Below are 12,943 nucleotides of genomic sequence, written 5' to 3'. Positions count from 1 at the left end.
ATATCTTCCTTAATTTTTGTTTTATAAAAATAATTTATTATTATATTATTTTAAAATTTTATGATATATTCATGTATTTCACATCTATAAAATACTATCTCTTATTTATCGCATTAAATTATTTTTAAAAGCTACTTAAAGTAGCTTTTTAAAATAATCAGAATTTTAAAAAAAATTTGATTATTTTTTAAAATTTAAACAAACATTATAAAAACTCATAAAATAATTTTTTTAAAAAAAAGTAAGTGATTTTTTTATGAAATAAATTAAAACAAATGGGCTTTTGTCTAACTTTTGATTTCCACAAAAAAAAAAGAAAGAAATAATTTGCATTCTTATGATCTAAAGCTATAATCAGTATGAGAAGCATCTCATTGGATCAACTATTCAATTATGTTAATTGATAATCTATACTAATAATAAATATATCATCATGAAGTTAACAAAATCTGTGCTAGCAAAGTTAAATTAATAGTAGTAATGGTTTCTATAAAAGATTTTAATAGTTTCACTGTTATAGAAAAGAAATAACTTTTGTTAGAAGGACATTTCAGCTACAATATCTTAACTTTTGAATCAATAATTTTATAATAGAGATCACGTACATTCAAAAATATATTAAGATTTTTGTTATAAAAGATGGTCTTTGAATAAATTTTTGAGAAAATCTTAAAAGCAATGGGGCCATGGCCCCTAATTAATTACCCTTCCTTCCCTACTACATATCAGATTTTCAACATTTGTCCACAATTTATTGGTCTCTCGGTGAAAATATTGATCACGTCAAACGAATATTATAATTCTAATTAATTTAAAAAGTTGAGCTTTAATATGAAGCAATTTTTTTGGGCAATGATTAAGTAAACATATGCACGCATTTTTATTTTAATTTATAATTAACCAAATCAATATATGAATATTATATATATAATAAAATTCATAAAAATTATAAATTTCATAAATCATACTCCTTCCATTGAAAAAAATAATTCTTCTTTTTAAGATTAAATATTAAAAAATATAAAGTAATTTTAATTTTTCAATGTTTAATTAATGAGTTTTTTTAAAATATTCTTAATAAATAAATCACTCAACCTTTCATATTTAAAAGAGACATTTTATTAAATAAAAGAAAATATAAAAATATTATATCAATTTAAGATATAATTCAATTAAAAATATTTTATACTCCTATGCTCCTATTTATAGGGCAAAGAGAGAAGAAAAAATTTGATCATATTTATAAAACACATATCAATCCTCAATGCTCCTCTTTATATTTTTACTCTTATTAAATATTTTAAATAAAAATATCAATAACAAGATTTAAAAATATTTAGTAGAGGTGAAGATGAAAACTTGTTAAATTTTAAGATAAAGTTAATAAAATTTAAGATTTTTTTTATAGAACCAGATAGAGTATTTTTTAAGATGAATAAAAAAAAGGGGAAATAAACATTTTTCCTTCATTTTTTTAAATGACAGAGAGAAATGTGATCAGAGGGAGATAAGAATGATAATATTTCGGTTCTTGTTAATCGATTTAGGCCTTTTCAAGTAAGATTAGGCTTATGGAGTTAATATACTTTTTGTACAGTTTCTCCTCATTATAATATCATCCCCCCCCCCAAAAGCTCTTGCACGAAACCCAAGAGAGATAAAGACAAATAGAAAATTGCACAGCACAAAGCACTTCATCATAGGCACAGCATTATTGGAACTCTGTATTAGGCTTAGCTATTAACTTAAATTATATTCATACCCATAACCCTTTGTTTTGTTTTTTTAGCTATTAACTTAAATTATATACATACCCATAACCCTTTGTTTTGTTTTTTTTTCTTTTTATTAGGAAAAAAATTCAGGTGAATTAGATCTTGAAATTTACCAAGGCCAATGCATTGCCTCTAAACTCAAAGAACAATTATAAAAATATTTATAAATTATCAATCCATAGGGTTCTCAATTTAATATCATGACTTATAAGCTAAATACTTACCAGTTTTATCAATTTGTTAGACTCTTTTGTTCTCAAGCTCAGACTTCATCGTTCTTCTTTGTCCTTTGTAACACCTGTCATCGCTGTTGCAATCTTCCTATTACTATTATTAAATATAAAACTGTACTGCTTTCATAAGAAATATATTCATTATTCAGCATTAATTAATATTTTTTAATATTCATTTTGTTCGTATTCTCTAGCTTAACAAAGAGGCTAACCAATTACACTCTTGGAATCGAAGTTTTAAATAGCACTACAAAATAGATTAGTTCTATATGTACTTAATTTATTCAGCCAGTTTGTCTTTTCGTTCGAGATTCGATGTTTATTAGATTACTTAATTCACTTTTATTTGTGTGTATGTGTGTATTGGAAACAAATATCATTTTTATCTATATATAATCTAAAAATAAATAAATAAAGTCAATTGTCTAAGAGAAATTAAACTTGCACACACGGGAATCACTTGAGCAGTATGTATAAGGATTTAAATTTGATAATTGTATTTAATATAAGCATTGAGTGCCTGTACCATCTTAAACATTAAAATCTAAATTAATAATTTAGATAAATTTACTTATTTATTAATTTTAATTAAAATATAAATTCATAACTATGATTTAAACTTCAATAATTCAAATAATATAAACACTTAATATTTATATTAAGTACTCACAGAATATAAATCCGTACATATAAATACCACATAAAAGTTTCTTTATATACATTATGTAATTGTAAAGTGACTCATCGACTACTCATAGCGCACTTTGAAGTCATTATAAACTATGATAATTAATTATAAAAGATGAACAGTGATTCCCCCCCCCCCTCCATTAACAAACAGAAACTACGATCACAATCATACCTTTTAACTTTTTCTTTTATCTGGTATATAATAATAATAATAATAATAATAATAATAATAATAAGGAATTAGTACTAAACCAACTTTCCACTAGAGTTACGTCATCCTGATGTATTCATCCTTGCCCCTTGGGCAAATCAACCCGTGTTATTTTACCTAACAGACTAATCACTCCAAACTAAATAACGTTAATTTAACACAATTTGAATCTAAAGGTACTCACCCGTCATCATCCCATTGGCTTCGCGTTTCAAAGTGGCAAGACCGCTTGAAAGCAAACCCCAATCCTCTTTTGTTCGAATTACTTGAGAAACACAAAAGAATGAAAAATGCAAAGAATTAAATTTGACTATCCATTAATGTAAGAATATCATCGGTGGCTAATCAATAAGTATCGTTTAGTTGCCACTGCCGCCACCATCACCACTATTATTTTACATAAAGTACTTGGTATTATGGTTCAATATTAATTTAGATTGAGTGGAATTTAGCCAATGCTAATACATTTTTAAAACTTGAAGCATCTAATAGTTTATATATTTATTGAAGTGTGAAATCACTTATCAAAATCCTATTAAATGAAAGAGGATAAATGAACAAGAGCAGTAAAAGATTACTATATTTCAATTCAAAATTTTAAAACTTAATAGTTATTATATGTTAATTATCAAGTTTAATTTTATTCAATATGACATTTTTCACATTACCTTAAGTGTATTCATATTTATACAATTTAACCGCTATTAAAATCTAACACATGTTTTTAAAAAGAAAAAGGAAAAAAAAAAACTCCATGCAATTACTCTTAAAAAAAAAGACTAAATGTGATGCAATATATAGCGTGAGAGTGACGAAAGAGGTACTAGTGTCATAGTGTGATCTATTTTTTCTTTTTTCTTTTTTCTTTTTTGTCATACAGAAGAAGTGGTCCAAAAGGTGACCCGAGAGATGGGGTCCATGGAGTCCCATTCGGGTCAGGCACATGTCTGTCATGACTGGCTGACAACTTGTTTTGTTTTTATATATTATTATTAACTTATATTTTCATTTTACCATCTGCTTAATAATTAGAAATACATGTGTGTGTGTGTGTGTGTGAGAATTCCTATAATCATGATGACTAGCGTGCGACTAGAAACTTTCTTTTTACAAAAGAACAGCAATATAATCCAAATAATGAATGATGATGCCGAAATCAAACTCAGACTTCTGCAAAAAGCCAGGAAATTAAATGATTTTAGTTGTTTTCAAGTGTTTGTGTTCTTGTCATAGTACTTTTATAACCAAGGATGGTCCTAATATATATACACGTACAAATAAATTACCTCAGGATAAAATCCAAATCTTTAACGTCATTTTGCTGGTACTGATTTGCAAGCACATGTACGAATTTGACTCAGTTCTTATCGATCATGAGTGTCATAGTTCCATTCAAATCACATACGAATGAAAATAAAAAGAAAAAACATGACTTTAATTTTTACACTTTTCACGTGATTTATTATTAATTCTTACACTCTATTTTTAATATTTTAAATTTTTATAATTTTTTTTGACTGTACTTTAAATCTTTACATTTTTAAAGGAATATTACTGTAGCATTAACAATATTAATTATGCTGATGTGGACAATAACACATCTAATTATAAGGTGATGTGTCAGTTAGTAGTTAATGTATTTTTTAAAAAAAAAAAGAAAGAAAAAGCTTATGTGTACTCCCTCCGATTCTTATTACAAGATATTTTTAACTTTTTCACACATATTAAAAACTTAATTTTTTTCATATCATAAAAAAATGATATGTGCTTTTATTTTTATCTTTAATTTTAAATAATAATATAACTATATTAAATATCTTCATGTTAATCAAGAAAGGGTAAAATTAAAAAAAAATAATTTAATTATTACAAAGTGTCTTGTATTTTAAATTAAAAATTTCTTGTAAAATATGTCATGTAAATAGGACTTGGGGACTATTTTTTTTTAATAATCAGAAAGTGAAAAAATTTTGTCTTAACTTCAAACTTGAATAATATTATATATATATATATATATATATATATTAAAAACAATAAATAATCCCCAACTCAACCCCAAACCTGACTTTTGAGTACAAAATTACAAGAAAGTCATCCTGAAGTATAGAATTACAGCAAATTTAAAAATAAATACGTGATATTTTTTTCATAGCCTTAAAACTTACTTTTGTATAGAAAATAATTATTAAAAAATACATATCATCTTTTCTTTCTTTTTTCCCGAGCAAAAAATACACATTAGCTATTAACTGACACGTCACCATATAATTAACAGTATTATTGTCTATATCAGCATAATTAATATCATTAATGCCACGTTAGCACCCTTTGAAAGTGTAGGGATCTAAAGTGCTATAAGGACCTAGAATATCAAAAATAAATTGTATAGATGAATAACAAATTGCGTGCAAAGTGTAGAGATTAAAAGTTATGATTTTCCAAATAAAAATATTCCAAGTTTAGAAGCCACACACAAAAATATATATACCTATCTATATAATAAGTTAATGTACAAGCTACTTTAAGATACATGGGATAGCTTAAATTTAATTGGTGATCATAGTTGCGTTTAAGGGAATATTTGTACTTTATATTTAGATCGGTTTTTGAAAGTTGATAGAGTATTAAATTAAGAAGGAATATTATTTGCTTTTTTCCCCCGCCGTTAGATAATTTAATCAAACTATTCTTTCTATAAGTTATACTTATTGGTAAAGTGGGCAGCTGAAGTTCAATCTCTTCTACATGAACAAGAAAATGAAAGATGTTTAGAGACTTAACATCAATTATATTCACAAAGATTTGCCTTGCAAAAGAATAATTAATTATATCTAGACGAGAAATAATACAATGGGAGCAACGGGATAATCCTATAGCAGAAAGGGTTATAACTGCTGCTCTTATGCAAGAAGTTTTGAGTTTGAATTTGTGTAAATATAGAGAACGTTTTTGAAAAGATTACTTCCAATTAAATCCAATAATATTTGAATATGATTCAATCAAATAGTCATATCTAAGAAGAAATGATACATTCATTAACAAGTATGATTTAACCCTAATGCATGTTTATTAATAAATCGTGCCATGAAAGACATATTCTTCCCATGTTCCCCAAGGATTATCTCGTTTTCATTGTGCACATAAAGAAACTTCGTTTGTCATGAAAAAATGGGTGAATAAATTAAATAAACGAGGAAGTTAAACTAGAGTACTAATCAACTGAAACATTGTATTGTACTCATATATATTTTTTATAGAATTCCGATAAATAAAAAGGAAAAGAATAAAAAGGGGTGATTATTATAGAAAAACGAAATAAACTTAAATAAAGTTATATTTCTTGCGTTACTTTTCCTTCAATACTCCATCAAAATTTCGTAATGTGATCTCTTTTGTGTCTTATTCTCAAGTAGGACCCTTAATTATAATTAATTAAAAGAAATAAAAATGACCAGCTTCATCAAAATAAATAAGCACACACACACATGGTGAAGGGGGACTCAGAACCTCTTCATTATTTATGGTTAAAATAGATTCACATAATTCATTGATGTCAATAGTTATGATTAGGGAAGTGGAGAAAAAATGATACACCTCGAATCCTATTTATAAGTCACTTTCAATATATTTCACCAGTATTAAGAAAATTTTAAAATTTATTAAGTTCTTAACTTTGCTCCTATTAAATACACACACTTCAATAACATATTTCCTCTCTCTACATTCAATGGAGGGTAAAAAAAATTATGATAAAAATTTAATGACGTAATTTATAAATAGGATAAACAAAAGTCTTCTCTCTCTTCCCTATAAATAAAACCAGAAGAAGTAATAAAGAAATGAAGAGGTTCCTTATCCAAAAAAAAAATTTAGATAGACCAAATGCATCATGTCATTTATGATTTTTTTCAATAAAAATATGATATTCAGATGTTATCAAATATAAATTGATTTTATATTAATGATAGTAGAGAAAGAAAAAAAAAAAAACTAAACATGCATTCTATTATAATAATAAAATCAATTAACATAATGTCACATGAGATTTTATTTAGATGATTTAGAACATTCTAATTAAACAGACTATAAATAACATAGTTCATCCAGTCTACCTCTCCTTATCCATTGAAAAGCAGAAAAAATGTTAAGTAATATTCCGGAAATCTTGCTCATTACTAAATATAACTCGATATTACAAGTAATTATCCTGAATTCCTGATCATTAGATATTAGAATTAGAGAAAGAGTACATGGATTAAAACCTATATATATATATATATATAGCTGCTAGGAATAATGCACATACAGCATCATGAGCAATTAATCAGTAATTATTTTATTAATAATAATTAGTGGAAATGATATGAAATTATTATAGATTGACTGCTCATGATGTTATATAGATAGATAGCGTCAAAATTAAAAACCGCTGCCATAAGCAGGTGCCCAGTAGTCAGCCCCATTTTCACTTCCAACATGTTGAGTGCAAGACACTGGCACCAAGCACAGCCCTCTGCTCCTCAAGTTCTTTCCCTTTTCTTCTCCTTCCTGCAAAATAATACATTGATTAAGATCCAAATATATATGTATACTCAAATCATGATATATATATGCATGCGTACATACAAACATATGTGTGAATTATCTGCTACTGAAGTGTCCATTTCTAATAAGAAAGAATAATACATGAGTATGTGACCTATATTATATACAGGGGAGGACCCAGGATTTAATTATAAGGGAAGCCAAGATTTAAAAACATATATATGCTACAAATTTTTATAAATCTTAGAAGGCTAGAAGCATATAGCATTTACATAATAGTATGAAAATTTTAAACACTACTTGAGAATGTCATGGCTCTGGTTGGTCCTCCTTCCTTCCACCCCTTGTCTATATACATTTTTTTTTATTCATTTCGTTTTTATTTTGATTGTGGACAAGTCATAAAGTTTTCGATTATAATTTTAGGGGATCCAGATCTACAATTATTAATCATTATTAACTTCATCGCTAGTAAAGAATGGAGGTTTCTATACCCACGTTCTAAGGTGATGCAATGATTTAGGATGCTATGCTACTCCACACACACACAAGTTCAAATAAGAACAATAAAGGATGGTCGTGGGGGTCAAATGAAGAAGAATACTGAACACACATAATGAATGGGACAGCTTTTGTGCTAAAGGAAAATAAAAATAATAATAATTATTCCCACCTCCTTCGAAGCTCCTTTTCTTTTGAGGCCATTGTCATTCAACAGCTACATTGGAATAAAGAGGCAGAAAAAAAGTATTATTATTAAATTGATAATTAAATTATAAAGTACTGCTCAACCCGTTTCTGACTTCTAATCAGCGAGATAAGCATAAGCTTGCCTCCCATTATACTTTTCACTAAAAGCTCAGAAGCCTTGATTATTATTTCTAATGCATTCTTCTCTTTTGCTAATTAAATTACTAATAAATTTGTTGCAATAATTGCAAAAGGAGCCTCCCCATTTGATTCTAATGAGTTGATGGATCCAATAAAGCTTACCTGACCCGGGTCCTCCGGGAACACAGAATTCCTTTCTCCATGCACCTAACCATATAAAAATTACATAAATAAAATTACAAAAAAAATTCCTTACATTTTATTCAATGATACAAATCTTTGGTATACTTTAAGAAAATTTTTAACAGTTTTAACCAAAAGTATCCCTATTCCCAGGAGAATAATATTTTTTTAGATATTAACGAATATTTCTGAAAACATGTTAACCTTGCATTTTAAAAGAACTAAACACATTTTTTAAAAAAAAAATAAATGAGTTAGATCACGAAGATTTATTAGGCTAAGGCATGTCTCTAAATTCGAAAAACACTTAGAAAATAACTTAAAAATCATCCACTAGAAGACTTAATTAGTCTGCATATCGACAACTATCAACTAAAATTGAACTCATAATGTTAAAAGTTATGAGTTAAACACTTACTAACTCAACCAACATTTATAAGAGTTACATACATTGTAATGAAACAAAATCGTGTGTGTAGATACATATATAATTTTAATAATCTATATATTCATAATCAGGGCAACATACATGCATTCGTACGAAAGAATCTGCAGCATGAACATGTGTGCAAGAGATAAAAGAGAGGGATTGTGTTTATGCTTTGGGAAATGTGAAAGAATGAATGGGTACTTTGGCCACTTACAGAGCGCTGATTCCTAATGCTTTTGGATGCATTCGACATGTAAGGCAAGCTTAGTGCCTGAAGTCATTAAAACCACCACACATATATAAAGATCAATATAAAACCATATATATATATATATATAACTTCCATTAACTGCAGAATGTTTTTCTCTGTGTGTGTGTGTGTGTGTAATAATCATATAACGAAGGTGAAAGAAACATCACCTCAATTTGACCTTGGAGGAATCTAATATATCCAATGGCTTCTAACAAGACAGAAGCTGTGTCAGTCTGCAAAAGGGAGAAACACAAACACACACACCCCACACCACCACCACAATAACCTGTGTCACCTTTTCTTTTTTTCTTTAAGGTTAAAATATAAAGGTAAACAAGATGGATACACAGAGAAGAAACTGTTCACGGGGACTTGTAATTGAAACAAAATACAAAATCTAGTCATGGTTTGTAGTTTTTGTATTATGTGTTGTGTTCGTCATTCACACACACACACATATAATAATCAATAGAGCGGAATGGTTTGGTAAATTAAATTACCTTTCCGAAGGGGGAAACTAGCTGATGAAGGGCTGTTATTCTATCTCCTAGTTTCTCCTTTCTCACCTGAAGATTGCATATATGGAAAAATTAGGACATCATCAAAATTTAATTTCTCTGTCAAAACTATCATGTAGCAGAAAGAATATTTCAGTCTCTTGAAAAGACAGACAACTAAGCAAGACGACACACAACACAACACCCACATACAAACTCTCACAAACAGGCGCGCGCGCGCGCGCACCAAGTAAAGCATGCTGGCCTGGAGATCGATGGAGATCGAGAATGGTATGTGTATGACATGATGATTGTGTAAATAGAAATATATATATATATATATATAAAGAGACAACAATTTTCCTTTAATAATAATTTCCTCCCTCTTTTTGTCTTTTGTAATTAATTCTTCTTTCTCTCCACTATCGTTTATCACATATCGCATTGAGAGGATTCAGATCCGAAAGTAGTGGAATCTGTGGGTCACCTTGAGAGGAGGCAGGCTTGGAGATGCCTGAACCTTAGCCTTCTTATTACAAACTCCAGAAGGGATTGATGAGCTATTATTACTCTACAACAGAAGCGAAAGAGACACGTGATTATTATAATTTGGATTATATATATACTTAACTTGAGAGCTGATTAGAAAATGAAAGCTTGGTCAAAAATTATTACCTCAGATGGGCTATGTCGATGCAGTTGATTGTTGTTATGAAGTGGCTTGTTATAAGTGAAATCCAAAATATTAGTGTCATTACTTGAGCTAGTGATGGCACGAGACTTGGGGGAAGAATTAGAAGGAATAAATTGAGGAACCATATTGTTTAACCAATAAGACGATGAGCCATGAGATCCTGAAGCCTGCTGATGATGAAACTCCTCAGTTCCATGGCTGTACAAGTTACCACTTTGTTGGGAAACTTCTTGCTTGATTACATCAATAACAGGAGGAGGAGCTTCTCTTGAAGATGGATTATTATTATTCAGAATATTCTGGTGATCTTCCCAAATTTCCATCTTCTTGTTCTGAAAAAGATTCGACCCCATTCTCTCTTTTTCTCCAGGCAGCCCAGCACTGTTAATTGTGAACACAACCAGCAAAATATAAATACCAGAGAGGAAAAAATAAAATGAAGTACGGAAAGAACTTCTTGTAATTATTAATAAATGAAGGCTCAAATTCGTATATATAGTTCTTCGATCAAATCCAAACTCAATGAAATAATCTATCAAATCGTTTTTGAAAATATATCTGTTTGTGTGTGTGTGTAAGTCTGATTAATTAATTAGCTCTAACTGATATATGTATATATCTGAACTCCAAAGGATCCCTTCAACCTGCTGAACCTGGAGTATGTAACAAGTGAAAATACATGTGTACTGGGGGGGAGGGAGGGAGAGAGTTACAAAAGCATCTGGCTCCATGACTGAGGAGTGTCTTGGGTTTCAGTGAAGAGATTCATGGGAATTGAGGAAGATCCAAGCACATACTGAGGAGGGATCAAAGTTGGTGGATGCATGCTCCACCAGTTAGGGTTTCCGGCCATGATCATTTGATGAGAGGGAGTCTTCTTCTTCTTCTTCTTCTTCTTCTTCTTTGGTGGCCAAGCTTCAAACAATCATCATCATGCTAGCTAGCTATATTAGCTATATTGAGAGCTTCAAAAGAAACCTTAATAATGATATAAATTTCTATCTAATCTATCTATATATCTATCTATCACTCTCTCCTCCTTCTTTTTCTTCCCTTTCCCAATTACTTTCTCTCTTTTCTTTCAACTTTGTGCTATTTCCTTGTATGTGCAACCAAACAAGGCTTTGGCAAAAGCTTTGAGATCAGTTTGTGTCTCTGCTTTCCTACCAGCTGATATGAGGAGAAGCTTGAAAAGTGTTTGGGGGGAGAGATGAGGATGGACAACTTTGCATATCTTGTTGCTTTCTCTTTCTCTTTCCCCTTGCCTTTTAATTCATTTATTCAGAATTCCTTTTCTCTCATCTATTCCTGCTTTTTTGCTTTATTATAAAGTGGCTCACAAAAGCTGGAGGCTAGTGTTATGAGACCTATAAATTAATGCCTTATTTCCTTAATTTGAGGTTATACCTTGGGATTGTTTTTTGGCCCTAGGGTTGGGGGTATACAGAAGTGTAGTAGGGCATATTTGTGTTTAGATCTCAGTGCCATCTGATACACACACACACACACACTATATATGCTTTCTTTTATTCTCTGCAGCAATAATTCACTTGAACAAACAAATTTTCAGAATCTGAGTGTGCCCTCATTAAATATAAATACACCAGAGCAGACAATGGTATAGGAATCTCCCATGAAGGACTGCTCACTTCACTATATTTATAAAAAAATTTATTGAAAACGAGTGTTGTTTCGATTTAATTATAATGAAGTACTCATTTGAAATATAGCCTTCTTTAGGCAAAAATGTTATTGAAGTAAAGATCCATACTTGCTTGGTTATATAGATATATATATATATATATATTTTTTTTTTTTCCTTTAGTGTAAAACACACATTTTCCTTTAAGAAGATATTCAAATTATAATTTTTCTTTCTTTCAGACAGTTCAATTTTTTAATTTAAATAAAAAATGAACTAGATTAATTTTAGGCAGTAAAAGACGAGTTACAACCCCACTAATTTTGACCAAAATATCTATTTTTTATTTAATTATATAATGTAAAAATATCAAATACATGTGATGAGACCTAAATTTAAAATAAGCTAAAGTAATAGTTTTCAACATAAAGTAATAACATGGAAACAATTTTTAAAAATATTACTATAATAGTAACAATTAACCTTTAGGGTGTTTAATTTGTCATATTTAAATCTAATAGTTGTATATAATTTCATTATTCTCTCTCTGACACACACATCCAAATTGACAATTTTATTTTAGTTATTAAAGGATTGCGTCATGATGATAATTTAATACTCAATAATCTGAAGGAACCCGGTTGTTAAAACTCCACAAGTCTCTTAGTTGTCAAAAGATAGTGTTGGACAATCATTTTAAGTATACATCGTGGAAGGATATGCAACTGAAATGGAATTATATTTTTTTATGTTAAGAAAAATACAAAGGTGCCTTCTTGCATAAGAGATGCGGTCTCATTTAATTTAAAGGAAAAAGAAAAAAAGGAAAATAAAAGTCACTCTTTCAAGTTTAGACTTGTTTGATTCTGGGTTTTTGTTTTTTTTTTATGTTCTTAAAACAATTCTGTAGAGTAATTATGTAGAACAAGTTTTGAAAACAAAAAATGAAAAAATATGTT

The 12,943-nt window shown here is 28.9% G+C and overlaps 1 protein-coding gene across 2 annotated transcripts; it reads right to left on the bottom strand.

Moving 5' to 3' along the window:
- Positions 1-7,011: 7,011 nt before the first annotated feature.
- On the bottom strand, positions 7,012-11,599 carry LOC129290180 (transcription factor bHLH68-like). 2 transcript variants are annotated; one of them, XM_054926889.1, is made up of 9 exons: positions 11,140-11,599; positions 10,324-10,723; positions 10,136-10,219; positions 9,652-9,717; positions 9,319-9,384; positions 9,113-9,169; positions 8,448-8,492; positions 8,128-8,172; positions 7,012-7,457 (listed from the first exon to the last, which is right to left on the bottom strand). In XM_054926889.1, exons 1-9 carry the CDS (start codon positions 11,199-11,201, stop codon positions 7,329-7,331), a joined length of 954 nt encoding a protein of 317 aa, XP_054782864.1. In that variant the 5' UTR covers positions 11,202-11,599; the 3' UTR covers positions 7,012-7,328. The 2 variants fall into 2 exon arrangements, with proteins under 2 accessions (XP_054782864.1, XP_054782863.1); XM_054926888.1 differs by having other exon boundaries at positions 11,056-11,597.
- Between the last annotated feature and the right edge of the window lie 1,344 nt (positions 11,600-12,943).

The sequence above is a fragment of the Prosopis cineraria genome, unplaced genomic scaffold (assembly GCF_029017545.1).
Source record: "Prosopis cineraria cultivar Desert tree isolate PC_DT_omini unplaced genomic scaffold, ASM2901754v1 PC13, whole genome shotgun sequence".
Classification (NCBI taxonomy): domain Eukaryota; kingdom Viridiplantae; phylum Streptophyta; class Magnoliopsida; order Fabales; family Fabaceae; genus Prosopis; species Prosopis cineraria.
The sequence above is the reverse complement of the archived record's forward strand: the minus strand, read 5'-3'. Positions and strand labels throughout refer to the sequence as shown.

What these genes read in the sequence shown, in the direction of transcription:
- LOC129290180 (XM_054926888.1), bottom strand. Translation starts at nt 11,201, where the DNA reads ATGATCATGGCCGGAAACCCTAACTGGTGGAGCATGCATCCACCAACT. An exon ending in CAAGCCTGCCTCCTCTCAAG is followed by an intron (nt 9,718 to 10,135) that starts GTGACCCACAGA and finishes TGCAATCTTCAG; the next exon opens with GTGAGAAAGGAGAAACTAGG. An exon ending in TCCCGGAGGACCCGGGTCAG is followed by an intron (nt 8,173 to 8,447) that starts GTAAGCTTTATT and finishes ATTCCAATGTAG; the next exon opens with CTGTTGAATGACAATGGCCT.